Below are 26,374 nucleotides of genomic sequence, written 5' to 3'. Positions count from 1 at the left end.
TTTAGCAGAACGACATGCTTGTGCATCAGATTTCCGAGAAGAGCAGATTGTCGCCGTCCCTTTAAGAGCAGATTTTCTTAAAGACCTCTAGTGATGTGTGAATAGCGGCCCTCAAAGAAAGATTGAGGTTATCCTCTCCGCATTCATATTTGATATCCGTGTCCCCTTCATGTTGGAGAGCATTACCTTTGCATAAAGTGGAACTTAATACATCTTTTATTTGATTTCATCTGGATTTCGCCATCCGTTCAAACACACTCAGTCTGTCGGGTGTTCAGTCAGTATGAGCTACATATTTTATTGATAACAAGACGTCTGTCTGTTTCAGACTTATATAACAGCACATTAACGCAGAGGAAACGCTCCACAAAACACCCGTTTATATTTACCTTCACCACTTTAAGAAAGAACCCAATGATCTCCAGGAGTCCATACATCTCCGGAGAAGTTTATTAAGCGTTCTATTATCCAGAGTTTCAGACGATTGGAGCTGATAGAGAAGCTCACAGCGTACATTGTGTCTGCAGATACCATCTTTGTGGTAAATGATTGGTTTTGTGTGTATATTAGACCGCGATCGTGTTTTCAATGGCCTTTCGTTTGAAGCTCAGACGGGCAATTCGTTCTCTAACCCGTCAACACAGAATTGCTTGATTCTCAAGATCGGTTTCAAACCACAGCCTTACTACTTTTTTAAATAAAAATATTTTTGTTGTCTTACGATTCTACGCACCATCAAATTGGCTTTTGGTCAATCGTGAGATGCTGTTAGTATTAAAAATAAGTTAAAATTGCTTAATTGGATGAATTGAAGAATGTTAAAATGTAAAAAATGATATTACTTTCTAATACAAATTTGGTTGTAATTGAAATTTGTAATTCCAGTGATTACAATTCCAATAATTTCCAATGTAGAATTCGTTTTAGTTGTCAAAGGTATAAACGTTTTTGCAAAAAAGTCCACGAATGCATTGCAATGGAAAGAAAAGCTTTATGAGCTGCTGCCTAATAGACAGTTTCCCTTATTTTTCTGCTCTATGAATTTTTATGCTTATTAAATCATTGATGTTATGGATGTGAGTGACCGTGAACAATAACCATAACCGTGAAAATCAAGTTTTAAACGCCTTTAAAAATGTACTTCGCAATTTGAATTGTCACGTCTACACCACAAATACAACAATGAAGACACAGAACTATATCGCTTTGATTTTTTGAGATGAGGACCGCAAAAACATCAATAGACAATCAAAATCTTCTCTCATTTAAAATGTGAAACTGCAGCACATGATCTTAGAATAAACAATGTTATCATCCATTGGTTTGGACACTAATATAGTTATCGTTATAGTTATTGATTTTAGTATAAACGGCCCTTCGAAAGCGTTTCATATCATTTATCAGCCTCCGCTTTCATTAGGATGTAGATGTTTAACAGCGAGGCGGCTCACGAGCTTCTTTATGTAAAGAATTTGACCTGAACACCCACTACACCAGAACCGCCTTAATTCCTCTCATTTGCATGCTCAGGGTCACACGGGTGGGAAGAGTACCGGATCACGGTACAGTAAGCGCTGGCGTGGGTTTCTCATCGGCTCCCTCTCCCTTACAGTTCAATTATCGATTGGCACCGTTCAGTTGGCTTCGGTTCAGACATGTCCTGCGTTTAACTGACCAGCTGAGAGTATCTCACCATCCCTGTGTTTGTGTGTGTGTGTTTGTGTGTAGCTCTCTTATATAAGTGTGAAGCACAGAGAGACAGCTGTGGACTGTGTCTGAAGGCAGACAGCACGTTTGAATGCGGATGGTGTTTGGCTGAAAAGAAGTGTCTCTTAAAGCAACACTGTTCCGCACCTGAAAACAACTGGATGCATCAGGGACGACGTAACATACGCTGCAGTCATCCTCGCATTATTTCGGTAACGCACACACCACACCTGTTTATCTAGTGTTTGATGACTAATGCTTTATTTTATACTAATTTGTTATTTTGTTTAATAAATAAAATTAAATGATATAATATTTTTTATTTTTTATTGTTTGAAAAATAATAATTAATAAATAAATATTCATTAAATTATATTATATTTAAAAAAAATACTTTATTTTAACAGAAGATAATAAAATAAAAAATAACATACTCTATTACTCAATAACATTGTATGCACATTTTGGACCAGGAGCGTTGACTTAAAGTGAAAGAAAGTCATTTAAATCTTACTGTACATGTTCTTGTCTGTTCCTGTAGATCCGCCCACTGACAGGTCCGAAAGAGGGCGGCACACGTGTGACCATTGAGGGAGAGAATCTGGGGCTGCAGGTTCGAGAGATCACGCATGTGCGTGTGGCGGGGGTCCGCTGCAACCCTGCTGCTTCTGAATATGTCAGTGCTGAGAGGTGGGAATAATATGGATTTCGGTTTCATCTTAACAACATAAACCAACGTAACTGCGCATGTGCACGTTTGTGACCCCAACTGTACTTCCGGTACACATTCACAAACAATAGAGTGCCGGTAGATTATTTCTGATTACAATCAAAAGTAATTCGAGAAGAACCGTTACTTGGCTAAACTTGTCTCTACAATATTTTAAATTTAGACTCCGATACTAAGCTCAACCACTAGATGTCAATGTTTCATACGGTTTGTTTAAATGCAAACAAACTAGAGGACCCATTCAACAAATTCTTTATTTAATAAAATGAACATACAACAAAATTCAACAAATTCTTTATTTAATACAACAATTATTTTATAAAATAATAATGCAAATTAATATTCACCTAATTTAAATACAATATAAATAGTCATATTATTAGACACTAGCCAAACACAAACTGGAAGTTAACTGGGGGTCAGAGCACGTGTCTGTAGAGGTACCATAGCGATACACTCTGATGCCGGAGTACTTTTTTTGTATGTACTTCAGAGAACCATGGTTTTCCATAGTGCCATATCCGAATCATGACCAGGGTAAAAATGTAAAAAAGAAATTGTAGTTATTAAAGGTCCAGTGAACACTGCAAAAAACAACATTCTTACTAAGTCTCTTTTTTAGGAGAAAAATATAATATAACATATAAAATCTGCCAATGGGGTGAAAAAAATAAACTTCAATTTGGTACTTGAGAAAAAGTTTATTTTCTCACCCCATTGGCAGATTTTTTTGCTTGTTTTTACCATAAACTTATTAAATTCTTATATTTTTCTCCTTAAAAAGAGAATAAATATCTTGCATCACATTTCTGGTCAAGTAATTGTATATTAATTTAAGAAGTTTTTACTAAAACAAGACAAAAATGCTTAATAAGAATATCATTTTTTGAAGTGTATAAAATTTTGTAGCATCGAGTGGTGAGGTCGGGTAGTGCACCCAATGGCTCACTCCACTCCTCAATTTCGAAGCACAATGACGGCTGAAACGGGGTAAGATGTCGTCACATTTTCGCTTCTTTGCTGAAGAAGATAAAGTATTTACACAACGTGACACTTCCGTCAATAGATCCTCCCAAAAACTACACACTGGACCTTTAAAAGACCCCACATGCACTGCAAAAAAAAACAATATTATTAAGCATTTTTGTCTTGTTTTTAGTCAAAGTGTCTCAAACATCTTAAAACAGTATACAATTACTTGACAAGAAAAGTGACCAAAGATTTTTAGTTTTAAAGTAGAAAATATGAGAATTAAGTAAGTTTATGGTAAATAAAATGAATTTAGTTCGAACTTTTTCACCAAATTCACGTTTTTTTTCTCACCACATTCCTAGATTTTTTTTGGCCTGTTTTTACCATAGACTTGTCAAGAAAGTCCATCTTGATTTAGAGATGTTAAGATATTTATACTAGAAAAAAACAAACACTTCGCAAGAATGTCGTTTTGTGCATTGTGTTGGTGGTCTGTTTGCACAGGGTGATTCGTTTTTATGTTTAGGGGCTTTTTTCATCATTTATATTTTTATTCTCACATTCTCTACAGGATTGTGTGTGATATGGAAGAATCGCTGATGTCAAGCCCACCGGGTGGTCCGGTGGAGTTGTGTATTGGCGACTGCAGCGCCGAGTATCGCACGCAGTCTTCTCAGACATACTCTTTTGTGGTAAGTCCTCTCTTATTGATAAAAAAGCATTATTACAAACATGTACAAGTAGGCAAACTTATACTAAAATCCCATCTGCATAGTGATCGACTGACCGCCCATGGATGCATCTGTCTTCGGTTTTGGAAACGTCCATTATATCATTATTGCATAGATTTTTTTCCCTCTGTTAACATTTTGTTGGTGGTGATTTAGGCACAGCTGATCAATAAGCGTGCATCCTTTGAGACTCGCAGCCATTCGGACGTTGCACTCGAATCCGTTCGATCCGTTCAAAGCCCACTTCTACAACCTGTTACCCAATCAAATCGTCTCTAGGTCCCCATGTGTTTACATGGTTCACTTTAGGGAAAAGGGATGTAAGAATGACACAATTACCTCCTCCTCCCTGCTGAATTTTAAGCGGTGCCCAGCATGAATAGGGCATTAGTCTATTATCTTGAGCTAAGGGATGTGCACACACGTACACACACACACACTTAAATAATCACCCTGCTTGTATACCCTGAACATCTAATCAATAGCGTCCAGGCGGCTTCGGTCAGGCAGTATGCTAAAGCGAATGAAATCACGCACCCCGACCAATTACATCCGTATGCAACTAATTACTGTGAAAGGACAGTAGCGCAGCGATGCTTGACACGACCTGCTCCGAAACAAACGAGCCCTGAGCGCGTCCACACCCAACAGGACAATTCTATTACAGTGATGTGTAATCTCTCCGTGTAGTAGCGAGATAGAAAAAAACGAGCGCGCCGAAGTGTTTGCATCACGCTGCAGCGAGCTCCATCTGTTCGGAAGTAACCGCGCTGTCTCTCGTCCCTCCAGACTCCCAGTTTCAGCCGGGTGCGGCCGGAGAAAGGACCCGTGTCAGGTGGGACCAGGCTGACTATCTCAGGCCGACATCTGGACGCCGGCAGCGCCGTGACTGTGTTTTTGGGCCAGGAGGAGTGTCTGTTTGTCAGGTGAGCAGCTTTTCGTTGGGCGTCTGCCAGCGCCGGATCTTCATGTGTCCCGTGACATCTGTTGGATGCGGTCGGACTTCAGGGGAGGCAAAATGTGTCATTTCCGCATAGGATGAAATGAGTACACATGGCCGCGCTTGAGATGTCCACATGCTCAAACTCGCAGTGATTTCTCGAGCCGGTGGAGCCAAGAAACGTGATGCACGTCTAGTCAGAGCAGATGGGTTGGAACGGGTGAAATAATATCAACATATCTTAACGTCCCGTGTTTTTGGGTGACAGGAGAACGGTGCGTGAGATCGTATGCGTGACCCCGCCGTCAGCATCGGGCTCCGGGGCTTCATCCCTTAGGCTGTTGGTGGACAAAGCGGAAGTCACCGGCGAAACACGTTTCATTTACACCGAAGATCCGACTATCTCCTACGTAGAGCCCAACTGGAGCATCATAAAGTATGAAAACAAACACACACATTTACTCGGCTTCCAATCCCTATTAATGTTTTTTTTTAAGTTGGTAAATAAAATGTTGTTGATTTTTATCTAATAGTGGAAGCACCACCCTCACGGTCACAGGAACCAATCTTCTCACCATCCAGGAACCTAAAGTCAGAGCCAAGTATGGAGGAGTGGAGACCATAAATGTAAGTTTTCAGCCAGATGTCATCTTACGAGACCTCGTATTCTCCACATCTCCAACACGTCTCAATGTACCTCTACAGGTTTGTACTGTGGTGAATGACTCTGTGATGACGTGTCTGGCTCCGGGCATCATCTACACCAAACGGCAGGCTCCCGAGAGCGGTCTCCACCCGGATGAGTTCGGCTTCATCCTGGACCACGTTTCTGCCCTCCTTATACTTAACGGAACCCCTTTCACGTACTACCCCAACCCGACCTTTGACCCCCTGGGGAATGCTGGGATACTGGAGGTCAAACCAGGATCACCAATCGTTCTTAAGGCACGACCTCTCTATTCTGATCTTATTATCTTTAGGTTTGAGTTGACATTTGACATTTTTATCATTTTCTTGTGAGATGTACAGAGTATATATATATATTTTTTTTTATTGTGCATTTCAAAAATTATGTTTTTTTATTGTGCATTTCAATTAATGTCAATCAAACTGCAGATGGTTTGTTTTGATTTAAGGCATAACTTAGGAACCTTTCTACTCAAAAATCGACTTATAATAAGTCATAAAAATATATTTTTCTTATGATCTTCTATAAGATATAAAATTAAAAATACATCTTTATTAAGAAAAACATTTAAAAGGAAAATATATTAAATCTTTTTTACATATTTTAAAAAAACATATTTTTCTTTGTTTGTATTTGGAAAAAAAATCCATAATAGATAAAAATAAAAGTTAATGAAGGGTGGTTTGATTAAGGCTTACTTTTCTTCGTTTAATAAAAAATATATATATATATATATATATATATAAAATTTGTATGCATTTTTTTATTTTGTATGAAATAACATTGAAATTACCCCTAACTTTCCATGTCTTTATCTCACAACAGGGAAAAAACATCATCCCTCCAGCCCCTGGAAACGCCCGGCTCAATTACAGCGTCATGATTGGAGAAACGCCCTGTCTGTTGACTGTCTCTGGATCTCAGCTGCTCTGTGATTCGCCGGATCTGACAGGAGAACAGCGAGTGACGGTGAGCTTCACTCAGCTGTGACATTTCCCATCATGCATTATAAACAGCCTAATCCATAACAAACCTCCCTTTCCAGTGAACGTCGCCTTTCCATACAGCGACTCAGACTTACGACCCTTCATTTATCTCAACATATATCAGCTAATGAACGTGCCAATAAATGAAAAGCTGGCCATAAACTCTGCAAAAAATGCTGAATGTTTCGCATGGGCTACGCGTGCATTATGCGCCTTATTTAATCAATCTGCTAATAAATCGCTGGCGCGTGCGGGACCGTTTTTGCCTAATGCTGAAACAGAAAGCGTAAAGGTCAACCGGAGGAGGCCTGTCATACATTTAAGTGCTTATTAGGATTATAGGGCCGCGCTGATACAAGCAATTTTCCACGTAATCTAGGTCTCGGCTCTTCATGCGTCTCAGAAAATTATAACACGCAGACGACAGAAATCCTTCATAACCTTCATGAGCCCTGACACACGCTTTGAACGTCTGAGAGATGTGTTCAGCCTCCTTCATTGATGATGATTACTATTATTAGCGCATCTTGTGAAGGCAAACATCACTTTTTATTGCTCAGAGTTCGAGTTAGAGATTTAAACAGACCCCTGTCTTTGTGTATTAACCCTTAGCACATAATCGCACATCATTCATGTGCCAGATGTGATTGATACCACAATCGTACGACTCGCTGAGGAAAGACGACATGTTATTTATTATTGAAATTTTAATTATTTAATCGCTTAATATTTTTATTAGCACTTCCCAAATGGAAATATATCTATATGTACAGTTCAGCGTTGTGATCATTTTCTTCTGCCGAACACAAAGGAAGATTATTTAAAGAATGTTGATAACTGAACCACAGCGGTACCCAAGGACTTTTGGTAAATGGTCATTTGTGCGAGTAGATGATGACAGAATTTTCATATTTGGTGGTGAAAGTCTCGCCTGGATGTGTTGAAACGAGGTCTACGTAAAAGTTGGACTCTTACGCCACCAATTAAACATATTTTCCAGATCGTTTAAAATGATCAAATGAAAACCTTAATGCACAATATCAAGTTGAAAAATGTAAATGCAAACACCATCACATTTGATTGGTCGGCACAAATGGCATAAAAACAAAATCCATGTATAAAATACTTTTTTGTAATTGTAAGCGTCAAGTTGGATGATACTAATCGAGCATTACAGCATCCTCAACCAACACAGAAAAACCAAAGAATGAAAAGCCGAGGTGAAATTGGGAATGCTGGGACATCTCCGATAATTGACCTAACACATATCGACAGCTCTCCGGGTTTTACTTTGTTCCCCTCTGTCTCCAGGCCTCAATAATTCATGCATCCATGCGGGGCCGATCAGCTCCGGAAAGGTGAAACTCGTTAGGATGGGCGGCAGGACGCCACACTTAATTGGTCTGTGAATACAGTACAAGGCCGAGCTGGCGGTACCACGCCTCACTCGAACCAAATCTCTGAGTAGACCTCTGTTACCTGCTGATTTCAAACTAATTGCCGTCACACCTGTGCCAAAGTGACTTTTTAAAGTAATTTGATGAGGATTAGCGGTCACGGAGGCCCGGCGGAGGTACGCCACGTGAAAGTGTCAAACGAGCGCATAATTCTCAAGTAATTCTAATTGCGATCTGATTTCATCCAAGAGGAAACAGTGTGAGTGCCCTTAGCCAATCAAAAGCCCTCATTATGACCCTCTGAAGCCAGCGGGATTCAGAGACTGCGGGGCGCGTGCTTGTAAAGAAAATGCTTTGTGGAGCTCTAATGGTGTCTTTTGTCGTTGTGTAGATTCTGGTGGGAGGTCTGGAGTATTCTCCTGGAACACTTCACATTTATTCCGACAGCACCCTCACGCTGCCCGCCATCATCGGGATCGGAGCAGGCGGAGGCGTCCTTCTCATCGCCATCATCGCCGTGCTCATCGCGTACAAACGTAAGACGAGGGACGCCGACCGAACGCTCAAACGCCTGCAGCTCCAAATGGACAACCTGGAGTCCCGGGTCGCGCTGGAGTGCAAGGAAGGTAAGAGTTGGAGTCCGAACTAACTTGCTGCCTAGTGACGTTAAAGTCCCAGTGAAATAAAAATATTGGAGCGTTTATTGTAAATAGTTTATCGATATCGGTCATTCTCTTTTTTAAATAAGTGTGCCCTCATAATCTTTAGTTAAAATCTGAAAACGCACCTCCTTCCTGTAATGAGCATACATCTTTAATCGTATGTTAGATGGTTTGGGCGGAGCATCCGTTAACTCCTCCCCTTCAGCTGTCAGTCTGCTGCCATTTCCATTTCAAAATGCAATGATGGTTTTTATAAATCCAATCAAATAGCAGAAAAAGACGAAAGCCACACCCACTTTTTCTCCTTAAAATGCATCATTCTTAAACTCAAAAGTTCACCTGCCCTGCACGGCCGGCTGTTTTATAGTTCAGCATCTGCTGTACATATGGCCGTGCCAGGCTGTTTCCGACAGGTGTGTAAAGTGCTTTAATTGGCTACTAATGGTTTTTAACCCATAGGATAAATCAAATGTCACTGTGATGTATTATTTTATTGTACACGAGGTCTCTGCAGGCACCCGGCCTGCGGTGTCGAGTTAGACGTTCTGTAACACTGCAGATCCGAGACTCTTGCTAAGTTTGACGCAGTCTGTGTGGAGAGACTGAACTGGGTCATGACATCATCACATCCTCATCCTTTTGATGCCGCTTTTATTCACGGCGTTTTAAAGGATCCGGAGCTCCGGCAGAAACAGTGCTGTTATTCTTTCATTCGTTAATAGGATGACATGTGAAACTGGGAAGAAACGCAACTCTTCTGCTTGGTTATGTGATCTTAGTTCAAGTTCATGTTTCATATGGAATCCGCTTGCCCTCAGGCCCATTTCACTGAAAATGTGCAGCAAGGTCTACAGGGATCATTGTTATGATGTAAATCTTAAGTCACATTATGAGTCATTTTTACACTGATTTATATAAATCACATGTGGTTACTTTTATGTAAATTGCACTGCGATGCAACGGCAATGTTTGCCTAAAAAATTAAATCGAAATGCTTTACAAATTAAAAGTACTTTTTTATAATATTTGTTTGTATTTTATAACGTATGATTATTGATAACAAATGAACTTTTATAGCTGCTCAGTGTTTTTGAACTTCTCCAATCTGTACAGGGTTGACTTAAAGAGAAAAAAATAATTATTTCATAATTTCCTCATGTCATTTTAAACCTGGATGACTTTTTCATCCGCAGAACCCAAAAGACGATATTTTAAAGAAAGTTGGCATTGGCCCTCATTGACTTCCATTGTATGGACACAAAACCACCGAGACATTTCTTGAAATATCTTCTTTTGAGTCATAAACAGGTTTTGAATGACATGAGGGTGAATAAAATGATTAAAATTGTCTCATTTTTGGATGAACTATCCCTATGCACGACGTATAGAAATTAAGATACCACTTTTATATCTGATGGTCGTCTTTCGATATTATTTCTTCCCAGCGTTTGCCGAGCTCCAAACAGACATCCAAGAGCTGACCAACGACATGGACGGCGTAAAGATCCCCTTCCTGGAGTATCGTACCTACACCATGCGTGTGATGTTCCCCGGCATCGAGGAGCACCCCGTTCTAAAGGAGTTAGATGTAAGGGGGCTTTAGAACCCACTGGTTCACTTTCTCCATCGCCAGGTGCTTTCTGTCACTCGCAAGTGGCAATAAGTAGGTTGCCATAACTCAAAGAACGTTTTCTTTTAATCCCTCTGCCAAAAAAAGAAAGCATAGAAGTGCTCGAAAAAGCTCTGTAGCTCCCGTCTCAGTGGTGTGCTTCAAACCATACGTCCCTCTTTCAGCACGCTTTTTAATTAAAACCTCAGGCAGAGTGAAATCAGCAGCCCTGCCAGGCCCCGGTGGAATAGCCGTCTGCAGACGTGCCGTACTAAAAATGTTTTGAAAATAGTCAGCAAGAAAGAGCAATCCCTTCAACAATTACATTTTACAGCTATAGTTTTTTCCAAGCGTGCGTTTGGGGGCAAAATTTTCGTGCGCGTTTCTTTCATCTCCTGTCTGCTTTTTTCATTGTCTTTTTGTTCTGTGCGTTAAAAGGAAAGCTCATCCAGAAATAAAAAATCTGTCATCATTAACTCCATCATTTTCCAAACCCATGACTTTCTTTCTACTAGGAAACGTAGATGTTTAGCAGAATGCCCAAGGTTTGCTTTTCAATGCAATAGAAATGTTTTTCTCTTTTGCATATTTTTACATAAAGTTTGTCTGTATTTCTTTCTCACACGTAAAATAGTCCGAAAATCACGCAGAATGCTTCTATGAGGCTTTTCGTAGCTAAAAAATTCAAGACCACATTCATTTTAATAGCCTGAGAAAGATCATGAGCGTGAGGATTTCGATCAAATAAGTCTTGAATCTCTATTTCAGTCTCCGGCTAATGTGGAGAAAGCCCTGCGTTTGTTCAGTCAACTTCTGAACAACAAGATGTTCCTGCTGACCTTCATTCACACGCTGGAGGCTCAGCGGTCGTTCTCCATGCGGGACCGCGGTAACGTGGCCTCCCTCCTCATGGCGGCGCTGCAGGGACGGATGGAATACGCCACCATGGTGCTTAAACAGCTGCTGGCCGACCTGATAGAGAAGAACCTGGAGAACCGGAACCACCCCAAACTTCTGCTTAGACGGTGAGGGACGCTTCACATCTGATTGTGTGTAGCATTTATGGAAGCAAAATTTGAGTCATTTTATTTGTTTGGGCAGAACTGAATCCGTGGCCGAGAAGATGCTCACCAACTGGTTCACCTTCCTCCTCCACCGTTTCCTAAAGGTTAGTTCATCGCTTCTCATTCAACACATTGGTAAAAACACGTAATCTTGCGCGAACGTGATTTGTGAGAAGATTTTGGCGCTTTGACGTTTTTGCCAGTTGACTCAGCGAAAGCCGCTAATAAATCTCTCCGAAGCCCACACTCCAGATAGCGACTCTGGAACGCCGTGGCTTGCACCCAGCCCTGACATCATTCTCCTCGCGACGGCCCCTGCTCAAACCCACATCCTGTCAGGTGTTCCAGATCCGTCCGAGATAACCAGCTTGTGTCGCTCAGGCCTCTGTTGTGTATTCTGGGCTGGAATCGTCCCACAGAATGTTGCCCTGGCTGGCCGCCCGGTGTCTTTAAGTCCCATCGGTGCAGATGTTAAAGCATTTTGGCCACCGCACAGAAGTAATTACTGTGAAATGCTTGCTCAGGGTTATGGCTCTATTGCACAGCCCGGTGTGGATACTTAATAATTTGTTTCATATTATGTGAGCCAAAGCGTTTGCTGTGTCTATATTTGTTGCGAATAATATAGCCGTACTGTATATTTATATGTACTGTAGAGCTTTACCTGAGGTGATTTTGACCAAATCTGAAGGCGTTTGGGTCTTTTTGGGATGTTTTTTTGTAGATTCATAGTGTTCACCTCATGGTTAAGATTATATGTAGATTTTTGCAGATATTTAAAGGGATACTCCACCCAAAAATGAAAATTCTGTCATCATTTAATCCCCCTCAAGTTGTTCCGAACCTGTACACATTTCTTTATTCTGTTGAACACGAAGAAAGATAGTTGGAATAAACACAACCTTGTCATCTGTTGGCGTGAACGTTATCATTTTTGGTTTGAGCCTTAATGCCCAACCTGTGAATCCTACCGAATCGACAAACACTAGAAAGATTGAACGACTTTAAGATGCCGCTTGTTTAGAATGACTTGCTGTCCGTCAGTAGTGCTATGAATGCTGGGTAACCCGCTCCTCCTGTGTTAGAAGAGCACAAATCAGGATGTCACGCTGTAATTAATAATGTCAAGCAGATCTTGCCTAAGAACTAAATAATAGCCCCCCTCTGTATCGCTGTTTAGTCATCAAACGCTTTTAAATGGGTAATTGGAGACTTCTGCACACTTCACAAATGCCGTCTGAAAAGAGGCGCGATCGGCCTTCTCGCTGCCGCTCTTACTTTTTCCGTATCACTTTCTCGCGGTCCGAACACGTATTTTTCCTCTGCTTTTACGGACATGTTTCGTCGGTTGTTAAAGGTGCAATTAAGCGTTTTCAAAGTACATGAAAATTACAGCTTGGTGTAATTAATTGAATTGCCATTCTGTGGTATTTGGCGCAGGAAGCGGGCTGGAGTTCTTTCATGTGTTTTTTTAAAGGTAAAAGGTTTTCAAGGAGATATAAATGGACAACTAGATTGTCTTGCTCTTTTCAAATAAGAGAGATTCGCAGTGCAAAGTTCGTTTGTTGAAATCAAGCCGCAAAACCGGGTTGAAAATCTTCACAATCATTTCACGCCAACCACAAACCTTAAAGAAGGCGAGTTTTATCCTGGTAAGAACAAGAGTAAAGTTTAATACATGATAAATGTTGGTTAGCCAATCGTGATCATTTCCATATAAGACTTTAGAAGGTACGATAGCAAAAAATATCCATTTAAATGGTCACTTTGTCATTTCTATCCCAATTTTGTTTCATGAATAATTAGATGATGTTATTGTGTTAAAATCATCATGAGAAGAAACTGGAAATGCTTCACTTTACTGTACAAAACTGTTGGATGTTGCATGTTTAAAACTCTCTCCCTCTCTTTCTCCCTCTCTTTCTCCCTCTCTCTCCATCTCTCCCTCTCTCTCTCTTTCTCTCTCCCTCTCTCTCCCTCTCTTTCTCCCTCTCTCTCCATCTCTCCCTCTCTCTCTCACTCACCCTCTCTCTCCATCTCGCTCTCCCTCTCTCTCCCTCTCTTTCTCACTCACCCTCTCTCTCCATCTTGCTCTCCCTCTCTCTCTGTCTTTCTCTCCTTCTCTCTTCAACTCTCTCTCTCTCTCCCTCTCTTTCGCACTCTCCCTCCATCTCGCTCTCCCTCTCTCTTTCTCTCTCTCTCTCTCTCTCTCTCTCTCCTCCTCTCTCTCTCACTCTCTCCCACTCATTCTTTCTCTCCCTCACTCTCTTTCTCGCTCTCTCCCTCCCTCTCTCTCTCTCTCTCTCTCTCTCTCTCCCTCCCTCCCTCTCTCTCTCTCTCTCTCTCTGTGCAGGAGTGTGCTGGGGAGCCTCTCTTCATGCTTTACTGTGCTATAAAACAACAAATGGAAAAAGGGCCCATAGATGCCATCACAGGAGAGGCGAGATACTCCCTGAGCGAAGACAAGCTCATCCGGCAACAGATCGACTACAAGCAGCTGGTCAGTGTCCCCACGGTTACATATCCCAAAATCCCTCTTCCAGCCTCCCTGGACTCATTGAAGAGCATGTTTGGCAGACCCAGTGTTTGACTTGAGCTTAAATATAAATTTAAAGGAGAAAGCCTATATTTCACCTTCTCTGATGTGTCCTGCTAATATAAAGACTCTATGTACGTCAGGTGTTCAAAGGTGTCCAATCACAGATGATCTAATCTCCCGGTCAGCCAAGATTGGAACGCAATTTAACTTTTTAAATGCAATACATGTGTGTGTGCTGTCTTTTGAGCCATATGGTATGCATTATGGTATGATAAGTCACTTTGGATAAAGTATTTTGAGGGAATATGCTGCCGCGTTTTTTTATAATGATGGAAACAAATCGGATCATTTGTCACGACACAAATCCAGACAACCTCAAAGCTCCCCATTTATCCACCAGACAGCACAGAAACAGCTCCTGATCTACACTGATTTATCTTTTGTCCGTACACGCGCATTTAAAAACATCCACACAAAAGAGCGGTTAATGCACAGCCACCTGTTTCGCCCAGAACAGAAATACTGACACAAATCAGAGGCGGCGCTCGGGGCATATTTACTGTCTGTACCGCCAGAGCATTGATTTTGAATAGAACAATACCAGCCGACCGATGAATGAGCTTTAATTTATTGCTCCTCGATGGTAGTTAAAGCTACAGTATGAGACAGGCCATCAATTCAGAATAGTTTAGCTTAAAGAGATCAATACATGGCACAGTTGTTCGGCTGTCAAGCCTCGTGAGAAGACCACCTGGAAAGGTCAGATTCACCTGTGTGCACATGTGGGTTTATGTATAGTTTACGGGTTTATTAGGGGTGTAAATATTTTCTCTCCCTGTGATTTGATTGTGATTGTTAGTAAATGTTTTAAAGCTTTATGAGTATAAAGATCCAGTCCTGGATGTTGACTGGTCGAAATGGGGATTCTTAAAGGGACGGTACACCCAGACAAGAAAATCCGTTCATTCTTTACTCACCCTCATGTCATTGCAAACCTCTACAATTTCTTCGTCTGGAGACAAGAGATAATATTTTAACCAAACAACACTGGCCCCCATTGAATTCCATTGTATGGACACAAAATCACAGAGACATTTCTCAAAATATCTTTCACTTAAGAAAGACTCGCATACTGGTTTTGAATAACATGGGAGTGAATAAGTGATGGCAAAATAATGCAACTGAGAGCTCAGAGAACCCACATACAGGAATGTGTGTGTGTCTGTGTGTCTGTGTGTGTGTGTGTGTGTGTGTCTGTGCGTGTGTGTGTATGAATGTGCTAAAGTCACCTTTACACCCTCCACCTCCTTTCCTCACACAGCCAGCAGGCGATGAGCTCCGGTTCTTACGCTGTTAATCGTTCATAAACCCTCATTTCCTCTGTGCTGAGAGTTTCAGCCTGATCCAGTTCCTAAACAAGTGTCCTAAATATAGCTCGCTGAAGAAGTTCCATAATTTACGGTGTAATTTGGTTTAAATCGCAAAACCCTCGCATGATTCCCACTGGGGGGAGAATTGTTTTGAGTTCGCGATCGGCGAGTTTCCATGATTGAATATGCACAGATGCAGCTGCATTGTTTTAATCACACAATTAACACACAAAGGATCACCTCATGAATTTATATGGACTGTTGTCATGGTGCGAATGAAGATGTATTAAAGCATTTACTCATCCTCATGTCATATAGGTTCGTATATGGCTTTTTTCTTCTGCTGAACAAATTTTTTTGCATATTTGATGAATGTCAATAATCTAACAACACTGACCCCCATTTACTTCTGCTGTGTAAACCACGAATACATTTCTCAAAATATCTTCTTTTGTGTTCCACAAATGAACGAGTCATATGCAAGTTTTAAAAGACATGAGGTGGAATAGATAAAATAAATACCTTCAAGTTTCTCAGTTACATTCAGAAGTGTCACATGATATCGGTCGGATCAATCGACTGTTTGTTTTTATGGACCGTTCTATCAAAACCTTTTTACATATTTTGGGCACCGCTTTGCAGGGGGATAAATATTTCATCATTGACAGAACAGTTAAATGTGAAAGCCAAAGCAGGGAACAAGATCCAGATTAATCTTTGATACGCTGGCAGATCAGGGTGAAATAGAGCTTCCAATCTGACGGTGTATAATAAAAATGTGTCTCTGGATCCTTCCACACCATTTTAAGACTAGTTGTACGCTAGTACTGTATATGTGGGCGGCATCAGAGATTTTAAAAGTGTATGAAAATTAGCGGCATCTAGTGGTGAGCTTGTGAATTGCATCCAACGGCTCATTCTCCTGCTCAACCTCCCTTTCGAAGCACTACATGTGGCTGACACAGGATGAAGAGGTCATCACGTTCTCGCTTCTTTGCCGAAGGAGATAACGTATTAACGAAACGCAGAGCAGTTTGTCCGTTTAGGGCCACTGTAGAAACAACATGGAGAATTCCATGTTAGGGGACCAGCGGTGTATGTAGATAGAGATAGCTCATTGTATGATAATGAAAACACAACGGTTCATTATGTAAGATTTGTATACACCTCTAAAGACATAGTATGTATATTATATTGTATTTCTGTCAATAGATCCTCCAAAAAATTACACATTGGACCTTTAATGTAGACATTTTGATTTGACGGATGGTGACCTTGTCAATCAGAGTTGTTTCGATTGAAGACTATATTCTCTCTCTCTCTCTCTCGCTCAGACACTCATGTGCATTCCTCCAGAGGGCGATGCAGGTACGGAGGTTCCCGTTAAGGTGTTGAACTGCGACACAATCACTCAGGTGAAGGACAAGCTGCTAGACGCCGTGTACAAGGGCATCCCGTACTCACAGCGGCCACAGGCCGATGACATGGACCTCGGTAAAGAACTCATATCAATGACGGATGGTTTTGGGAAATGCAAGATTCATAAATTTAACATGAAATTAAAATGGATCAATTTACCTTTCATTATAAAGGCAAAAAAAAAAAATGAAAAATTTGTATTGCAAAATTATATTTGTTTTAAAAGTTACTTGATGATTGTTATGGAAGAGTACCCAAGATATTACAAAAGGATTGAAAAACCACATGAACTCAGACCGTCATGTTTATTGTTCAGAATGGCGGCAGGGTCGACTCACCAGAATCATCCTCCAAGACGAAGACGTCACCACAAAGATCGAGAGCGACTGGAAGAGATTAAACACGCTGGCACACTATCAGGTTGGACAACATTTCCCGGCAGCTGCTCTGTAACACAAATATCATCATCATACTGTTTTACGGCCGTCAAAAATAGACTCCCGTATCCACAGAGGAACGAAGATGTTTTTAATAGTTCTGCTTTTTTGATCTCAGGTGACAGATGGTACTTTGGTGGCTCTGGTTCAGAAGCAAGTATCTGCTTACAACATCGCCAACTCCTTCACGTTCACCCGCTCGCTCAGTCGATACGGTAAGCCACGCGATCCTCGGCTTAAGCTGTGTTTGTTGAGCGTATCATGGTGACTTACGGTGTTTTGTGTCGTCTGAATCTGTCTTGTTCTGTCATTGGTTGTGTTACAAACCCTAGTGAGATAAGGATGCATTTTAGTTAGGATGCTGTTTATGTAGACAAGTACACACGTGCGTAGTATGCATCAGTTCTGTTCAAGAAGGTTAGAATACCTGGAGCTTTAACTTCAAAGGTGGCACACAGAAACAATTTTATATTTCATTTCAACTCCATTAGTTTCGTCAGAACTCACAGCGGCTTTTGAACAGATGTCAGTAGAGGCTTCTTGTTGCCCTCAGAATAAGATTTGTTGAAGCATTAGACTGATAACTTTGCATATACTGCCAAGATATCTAAGCTGTGTTTATGTATGTGATGGGTTGATAAAGAATCTTGATTGTGCCGTTCTGGTTTAGAGAGCCTCTTGAGGACATCCAGCAGTCCAGACAGCCTGCGGTCCAGAGCTCCCATGATCACGCCGGATCAGGAGACGGGCACTAAACTCTGGCACCTGGTGAAGAACCACGAGCACGCGGACCAGCGTGAGGGCGACCGCGGGAGCAAGATGGTGTCAGAGATTTACCTCACACGCTTGCTGGCTACCAAGGTATATCATAAAGCGCACCGCACAAAATGTTATGTTTTTTTTTTATTAAAACCTACTGTAATGCACAGCTGTGGATTCTTGTTTTTAATAATAATTAAACGTTTTATTTATTGGCTCCTTTTACTGCACTCAAGGACACCTTAAAGCTAAAAATTGAAAACAGAATACGTACAAAAAACATAAAATATACAGCTGTGGAAAAAATGAGAAAGAATTTCAAAATCATTTTAATTATTTTCTGAATTGACTATTTATAAGTGTGTGTTCAGGTAAAGTGATCATTTTTGTTTCATTCTGTAAACTACAATATTTTTAACAAATTTCAAGTAAAATATTGTTTCTATTTGCGTTTATTAGAAAACAACAGAAAATATACTCTGTATTTTTTCAGACCTCAAATGCTGCAAACAAGTTCGTATTCACTTTTAAGCAATAAAACAGCAATATTTGTACATGTATTAAGGGAAAGTTCAAAAATATTTTTTTGTGATAACCTGGATTTTTATCACACTTTTCGTGTATTGTTATGCTGTCAGTCATTTACATTGCTGTCGTATGACTTTGTCACTCCTGAGGTTTGATTAGGTTGAAATTATCAATCACTTGACTGGAGTGCCCACAACACATCTAGAAATGCTTTTCAAATGAACATTTCACAACTGTAAAAATGGCTCATCGAATTGTATTCTAGAATCTGAACTATATATTAATGATTTTAAGAAAAATTCTCAGTGCCCAAGAAAAGCAGAAATCTTTGAGAATACTATGTAATGCAAGACATCATTTTCGTGATCTGCATTTCATTTGTGTGTTTTTGCAGGGCACGCTGCAGAAGTTTGTGGACGATCTGTTTGAGACGGTGTTCAGCACGGCACATCGCGGCAGCGCTCTTCCACTGGCCATCAAATACATGTTTGATTTCCTGGACGAGCAGGCAGATAAACGACAGATCACCGACCCGGACGTACGGCACACCTGGAAGAGCAACTGGTGAGATACTCAACACTTCCTGTCTTTGACCTCATTTCCTGAAATGTTCATGCTGGGTCGGCAGCTCAGTTCTAGTTTGATAAATGCAGGAAGCCCTCGGTACAAACGTTACGTTTCCCTAAAAGCTTTTTGTTTTATTTTGGATGTGATCACATTTCTCTCTCTGTCTCTCTCACAGCCTTCCTCTGCGGTTTTGGGTCAATGTGATTAAAAACCCGCAGTTTGTCTTTGACATCCATAAGAACAGCATTACAGATGCCTGTCTGTCTGTGGTGGCTCAGACCTTCATGGACTCGTGTTCGACGTCAGAACATCGCCTGGGCAAAGACTCTCCATCAAACAAACTCCTCTACGCTAAAGACATCCCCAACTACAAGAGCTGGGTGGAGAGGTGAGAGAGAGAGAGAGAGAGAGCTTTGTGCTGGGCATCTGTCATTACAATCTGTATCATAACACTAAAGTTGTGACAAAAATACAATTTATTACATCCTTTATAACCCTCCTGACATTCCCCTGAGTGTGAATTTAACTTCTGTGGAACACAAAAGAAGATATTTTGAGAAATGTCCCTGTTGTTTTGTATCGAATGGAAGTTACCAATCTTTGGTTACCAATGTCTTTAAAATATCTTGTATTGTGTACCGCAGAAGAAACAAAGTAATACAGGTTTGAAATGACATGATGATGAATTAATGATGATAGAGTTTTCCTTTTTGTGTGAAGTATCCCTTTAAACCCAGCTTACACCCAATCAATTAGTTTGGCATTATAATGAACTGTATTGTTTTGTAATTTGTATTCTTTTTATTATAACCGGGATATTTGTGTCTTGTTTTCAAGATATTACCGAGACATCAGTAAGATGCCTAGTATTAGCGATCAGGATATGGATGCCTATCTGGTAGAACAGTCTCGTCTTCATGGCAACGAGTTCAACACACTGAGTGCGCTCAGTGAACTGTACTTCTACATCAACAAGTACAAGGAAGAGGTGAGACATGTGACCGTTGTTTGTTGACTTGCTTTAGAAAAATAAAACGTTTGGCCAACGTCCATGTCGGCAAATGTTTGAAAAACAGGCTTATTCGTATACAGTTCGAATTAAAACTAGTAACTTGGTATTAGCACTTTATCATTCCAGGGTTTTTCCTGGCTCAACACATAGGCTTACCGTTCCTTTAAGTGTCTCGACCAAAGTGACTGTGCCGTATTAAAAGTTCTTATAAAATTTGCTTAAAATGACAATTATTAAGATATATAGAACATTGCTTTTGTTAAACCAAACAGATTTTTTTTTATTCAAATCAATATTTTTTATCATTTTCAAAAAAAAAAAAATTCAGCCCACGATAGCCAACTGAATTAACCAGTATTACTCTTGCATTCTCTGTGGTTCACTTAAAATAATTCGATGATCTCTTATATTGGCCAGTGACTAAAAAGTTCAATAGTTTAAATGGATCTGTTCAAATGAGTCATTCGTGTGCGAGTCGTGCTGAATGCAATGTGTGTTTATGATGGCGAACTCACCGTGTACAATGAATGCTGATTCAACGATACGACTGCACAGCTAAAGACATTACAATGATGTACGTCATGTTCATTTAAGAAATTTCAAGAAATTAAACGTACTTGGATTCAAAACAAACAGATGTGAAACACAGCTAACTCTTGTTCTGCAACTCTTATTAGCGCCTCATTGTGCTTATAACAAAACAGCGCCACTACTGGGCATTTCTTGTAAAGACACCTGATATATTTTGTCGAGAGCCTGAGGCGGCACAACATTTGACAGAGGCGGCCGCCTCCAATTTCTCTATGCAGGAAAAACCCTTGTTTCCTAAATTCCCTCAGTCGCTTTGGAGAAAAGGGTCCGTTAAATAACTAAATGCAAATGATTATATATATATATTTTTTTCAATAAAATGTAACTAAATTTCATGAAGTTCAACTTGATGAATCAAACTCACTCACAAAACACGAATGAGAGTATTGCAGACATAAATCCAGCAGTGTTTTGACTCGTGACCGTTAGCATATATCAGACCATCACTGAGATTTGAATTGAATTGCAAATGTTGTTTCTGTATTAGTGGGTTTGATCTTGATGAATGTGTAGCGCTGTATCTGATGAGGTCGTTTATCATTGTCATTATGAGCTCTACTGAGCGTCTCCAACTCTCATGCTCCGAAGATGGAGAATATTGAATTATTACACGGGTTCAGCCCTTACTTAATAGCCTCTCTCTCTCTCTCTCTCTCTCTCTTTCTCTCTCCCTGGTACAGATTCTGACAGCACTGGACAGAGACGGCTACTGCCGCAAACACAAGCTGCGACACAAACTGGAACAAGCCATTAACCTGATGTCCGGCAGCAGTTGAGGGCAGTAAATGATTGGACGGGAGGGGAGGTCGAGTGGTCCGGGGTTGGGGAGGGTCGACACGCCATCCGACGGACTGATTCACGGCAGAACATCCGCTGCTTGTGCTAGCATGTGGCGAGGCTAAAACACTGGACAATCAAAAAGGAACCACAGCACAGCATATGAAGCCCAATGTTTTTCCGGACCACGACCTGTACGCCCAAACGCCCTCGCTCCCTAATGCTCGGACCTCTCTTCTGCGCTGACCTCTCCTCACGCGCCCTTCGCATCGACGCAACTGCCTAACAAACTTTATCAGATCGGACTACTGTGGATCAGACACATTCCAATGAGAAAGGTGCACGTGCCAAGGTGGCGCCATGGAGAAAAATGACCGGCTTTGATTCTGGGAAAGAAACGATTTACATTGACCCGCAAGATATGCCGCAAGAGTTCAGGAACGGACGCGTGCATGGACGGCGAGCTCCGTTCATAGCAAAAAAAGACCAAATGTTGGGGAGAACTGCGTTGTGGGTAGTGTTGAGGCTGGGCAGAATGGGTGGAACCTTCACCTCCTCGTCTTGAGAATGCCATAGACGTATAAAGAGCGCCTTTTCTCTCTTTTGTTGTTTCTCTCTTTTTGTCATTCTGGGGCCAAATGGACCTCTTCTGGAGAAGAGGGTGTGGATCGGCATCTTTTGACCCGCTGGGAAAGGTGATCCTGATTCTGGACTCCTTGTACCCTTCCTGCGCTCTTTGCTTTTTTGTACACCGCTGTGTTACTGTGAGGTTTGGAGTGTTGACTCCGTTTTCGTGCGTTGGCGAGGACCAGTCGCTGTCCCTTGGTCAGGCATCTTTACTGTAGTAAATCCATCTAGAGCAATAACTCTCAGATTTTCCTGCAAGCCATGAGTTTTAAGTTCCCCGTGTGTTCGAATTCACCGTCCTGACTCCACGACGTTCCCGACGTTTGTTAGCCGAATCGTTCTCATGTTCCTGTCGTTCTGTCAGATGGACAGCCAAACACGTTCACGATGCCAAGCACAACGAAGCGGCGACTGTTCAACTCGCTGATCGTTTTTAGCGCTGTTTCACGAGGCCGATGCAATTTTTGACATTGTAGAGTAACTGCAGGAGTTCACAAATCTCATCCGCACTGTTGTTGAAACGTTTCTCAGTCGTCCGCATAAACCTTATCGTGAACCCAGAGGTTCTCGCTTCATTGAATATGAAGATTGTGTCAAATCTGTCTGTATACACAAACAACAAGGCCTTAAGTCATTTCCTCTTATCCGCGGTTCGTCGTCTTTGCGACGACAGCATTGCCCCCTGCTGCCCAGACGGTGAACTGCTATCAGTTTTATTCCAGGTACTCTAGGTGGGTGCTCCAATCGCGATTCGTCGTTTGAAAAAATTCTCAGCTGTTTTCTATTTCTTGCTGTATGTGGTTCTGAGTTCTGCCACGACTAACTGCGTGTCGATTGCGTTTTTGAGTAAATCCACACAACGGAGAATGTACCGCATGTTCCGCTTTTAAACGCGAAATAACTTCAGATCAAAGGCAGGACTACAGGGAGATCTATTTGTTGTCAACACAGTTTTAAAAATAATTTTAGACTCAAGCAAGGTCAGTCCAGGCAAATAAAGACCCACCAAAGCATTCATAATGTGGGTTGATAAACAGTAGGGGCCTTATTAGTTATGCTTAGAGTTTAAATGGAAATGTTTAATGATGGTCTCGCTTCGATTAGAAACCCAAGATGTATATATTGTTATGAACATTTTGAAAGTTTTCATACTTTTCATGTTTGCCTTTATTTTATTCATGAAGAAAAAATTATACTTTTATAATAAGGTTCGATTTTTTACATTTGTAAATGCATTAGCTAACGTAAACAAACAATCAGTTATATCGTTTTTTTACTTTGTTAGTAAATGCCAACACAATTGTTCATGCTAGTTCATTGTGCAATGAATAAATTTAACATTACAATATATTATTTAATACTAAAATGAACATGAACCAAGATGAATAAATGCTGTAGAAGTATTGTTGATTGTTAGCGCATGTTAACTAATGTGAAATAATACAACCTTATTGTTAAAAGTTAGCCAAAGTCACTAAAAGAGGTCAATTTCAGAAGCGTTGGGGGAGTTTAAAAACTTGATCTTGATATAATATACTACAACGTTTCATTGAATGTAATCCATTCTGCCTATTTTTTAAGTTAATGCTACAAGATGATAAAGCAAAAGTTTCTACTCAGATTAGTTCTCGATGTGGCATCATCAAAGGTTTTTTTAAGTCATGTTTTTGTTCGTATCAAGGCTAAAAGTGTTGAATTATGAGGGCTGGTTGTTCTAAAGTAAATGTGGGACTCATTTACATATGAAAAAGTTTAGGATGATAATGAAGCCGTATCCTTTTGAACATTTGTTTGAGTTTTTATGTCGCTATGTTTTGGGTGGGGGGCAGATAGGGTCACCTCGGCTCATCTTCGACGTTTCAGCCTCGATGCAACACGATACGCATCCATTAGGAATAACTTACTGCCTGTTTGCCAAAGCTGCGCAGTCAGCAGCGCAGGTGTGGTCTGGACAAACCACTCTGAAAAATTGAACACAATCATAAATCTACATAAAAAATGGAAAAATAAGCATTGGCGGTTTAATTTTGATTTAGCACCTCTTGGTTGAAACCACGCCGTCGGGTTTACAACAGATTTTTCTATACTACTGTGAGTTAAGCCAAACGTACTGTGGGGAAATGAATTTAGCTCGGTTGCGAACATACTGCCTGTAAGAGAACTTTACTATTGTTAAGTGCAACTGCCCACCAGGGTGTATTCAGATCAGACCAGTCGAGAGAGAAAGAGAGAGAGAGAGAGAGAGAGAGAGCTAATGATGCCTCGGCCGATAGCCATATATCAGAAATCATACAGCAGAACTCAGAGCCAAATGAGGCGCTTTGCGGTTTGTTTTCGTCGCGTGGTGAAACGGTATATTATTAAAAGCACCTGTTACTTGTGAGAAAGAGAAAGGAGCGAGTGGAAAAATTACTGTGGTGTTTTTTCAGTAGATACAGTAGAAGAAAATGTCTGTTTTAGATCCATAACTACATTTCAGTCAGTGTTGTACTTATAAAAGAAGAAAAAAAGTTGTCTCAGATGAATTACTTCTAATTTATTTGTCGGTTTGTCTCTTTATCCCAAATGTTTTAATCGATTTTATTGTAACAGACTTGTTTACAGTTTCAGAAATATATGAAGTTTATTAACGTGTCTGAAGAGCTTTGTGACTGACTGACTGGCTGACTGAATGACTGGTCATTGGGCAAATGCTTTGCCTGGTCCTTAATTCTATATAAATATATAAATATATTTTGTATAATTATTGGACTGAAATGTTTTTTTTATTTGGTTTAAATTATTGTTTTAAAATGTGTTTGTTTGTTGGAGGTGTGCGAATGAGTCTGAAACGCTGGCTGCAATGAAGTGTTTTGTATATATTTGCATCTTTTTTTTAATCGGTGCGAGGTTTTCGAAAGAATGGATTCTAACTTAACGTTCAAAGGACAAGCATGGGGATTTTATTTTGATTATTTTTCCGTTTTTTTGATTTTGCTGATAAAAGTGTATGTGGATGATGCTGTATATTTCTTGAATGTTTTTTTTTTTTGTATATATAATCATCTGCAAGGCATATTTTGTCTCAAGAGCTTGATGTTTTCATTCAAATAAAGACAAGTGTCTTGGTGAAATCTACGCAAATCGCACATGTTGTGAGAAAGAACATTTTTTTTTATAGTGTGCTCGCAAACAAGATGTGAATATACTGACTGAAGTAGAGCTAACTCTTATGTGTGTTTTTAATGATGTGCAAGATAACATTTTGTCTATTGAATCACTTTGTAATTGTTAATTTCCTTTTAAGTACTTTCAATTGTTCCCTAATGAAAAGAAGATGTGAAGCGCAACAACTGAATTTGATGTCCATCTACAGATATCACATCATATACATCACCTCAGAGTAGGGCTGTTCAATGTCTAATCGCGTTAAATCTCACCCAGAATAAAAGTTTGTGTTGACATATGTTTACACTGTATGCAAACATTTAGTCATTATTATTTTTCTTATATACAGTATGTGTGTGTGTTTATAAATACAAAATGAATATATTATGTAAACACAAACTTGATGTGATTAATCGCGATTAATCATTGATCAGACCTACATCACAGCAACAGAAATGCAAACTTCGTCATTGTTACGTCGCATTACTGTTGGTTTAAAGTTAAACTTTTCTGGTTTCCAGCGGTCATTGTCACTTTATTGCTTAACATGCCTCTTCTCATTGAAAATGAAAGACGTCCTGTGGTTTTGTCACTGCTAATTACTGTCATTGTAAATATGTCTAGCGCAGGAGTGAACGTGGCACATAACCTTACGCAATGCATGCTAACAGACCTCCGCTGAAGCCGTCTTGTTTTCATCTCCGTTAATTGGAACTGATTAAAATCAAAGACGTTTTGCCATCGGGCAAACTCTTAAAAGGTACAGACAGAGATCTCAGTCTTCAGGTAATTACAAAATGACAGGTAGAGTGTTATAAATATTCATAAAGTCATTTACATTTTACCGGCTTATAGGCAGCCCTTTTTTGAGGGTTAAAGGAGGAGTTAAAGAACCACTTGTCATCCTTTACTCAACCTTTCAAATCTGTATAAATTGGAAAGATATTTGGAAGAATGCTTGTAACCAAACACTTCTTGGCCACCGTTGACTACCATGGTAAATAAATTATAATGGTAGTCAAAAGTGCCCCAGTACTTCATGCGCTTCATTTTGACTGTTCAAATTCGTTAGTGGCGTTGTCAGCCACACTGACTATGTCGACTACAATACATTT

General features: G+C 40.3%; 1 protein-coding gene across 1 annotated transcript in view; it reads left to right on the top strand.

The window, feature by feature from the left end:
• plxna3 (plexin A3) overlaps positions 1-25,240 on the top strand; it is a 137,912-nt gene extending 112,672 nt beyond the window's left edge. The window contains exons 12-32 of the mRNA XM_056772406.1: positions 1,729-1,919; positions 2,249-2,397; positions 3,981-4,101; positions 4,930-5,066; positions 5,349-5,516; positions 5,614-5,707; positions 5,786-6,025; positions 6,594-6,737; positions 8,543-8,777; positions 10,259-10,401; positions 11,191-11,447; positions 11,524-11,590; positions 13,840-13,986; positions 16,730-16,889; positions 17,131-17,234; positions 17,370-17,466; positions 17,922-18,112; positions 18,933-19,102; positions 19,281-19,493; positions 19,943-20,093; positions 21,389-25,240. Coding sequence (XP_056628384.1) covers positions 1,729-1,919; positions 2,249-2,397; positions 3,981-4,101; positions 4,930-5,066; positions 5,349-5,516; positions 5,614-5,707; positions 5,786-6,025; positions 6,594-6,737; positions 8,543-8,777; positions 10,259-10,401; positions 11,191-11,447; positions 11,524-11,590; positions 13,840-13,986; positions 16,730-16,889; positions 17,131-17,234; positions 17,370-17,466; positions 17,922-18,112; positions 18,933-19,102; positions 19,281-19,493; positions 19,943-20,093; positions 21,389-21,484 — 3,275 coding nt within the window. The 3' untranslated portion in view covers positions 21,485-25,240. The remainder of the gene's footprint in view (positions 1-1,728; positions 1,920-2,248; positions 2,398-3,980; positions 4,102-4,929; positions 5,067-5,348; positions 5,517-5,613; positions 5,708-5,785; positions 6,026-6,593; positions 6,738-8,542; positions 8,778-10,258; positions 10,402-11,190; positions 11,448-11,523; positions 11,591-13,839; positions 13,987-16,729; positions 16,890-17,130; positions 17,235-17,369; positions 17,467-17,921; positions 18,113-18,932; positions 19,103-19,280; positions 19,494-19,942; positions 20,094-21,388) is intronic.
• The last annotated feature ends 1,134 nt before the right edge of the window (positions 25,241-26,374 follow it).

Source organism: Triplophysa dalaica, chromosome 18, assembly GCF_015846415.1.
Source record: "Triplophysa dalaica isolate WHDGS20190420 chromosome 18, ASM1584641v1, whole genome shotgun sequence".
NCBI lineage: Eukaryota > Metazoa > Chordata > Actinopteri > Cypriniformes > Nemacheilidae > Triplophysa > Triplophysa dalaica.
Note: the sequence above shows the minus strand (reverse complement) of the source record. Positions and strands in the feature narration are given on the sequence as shown.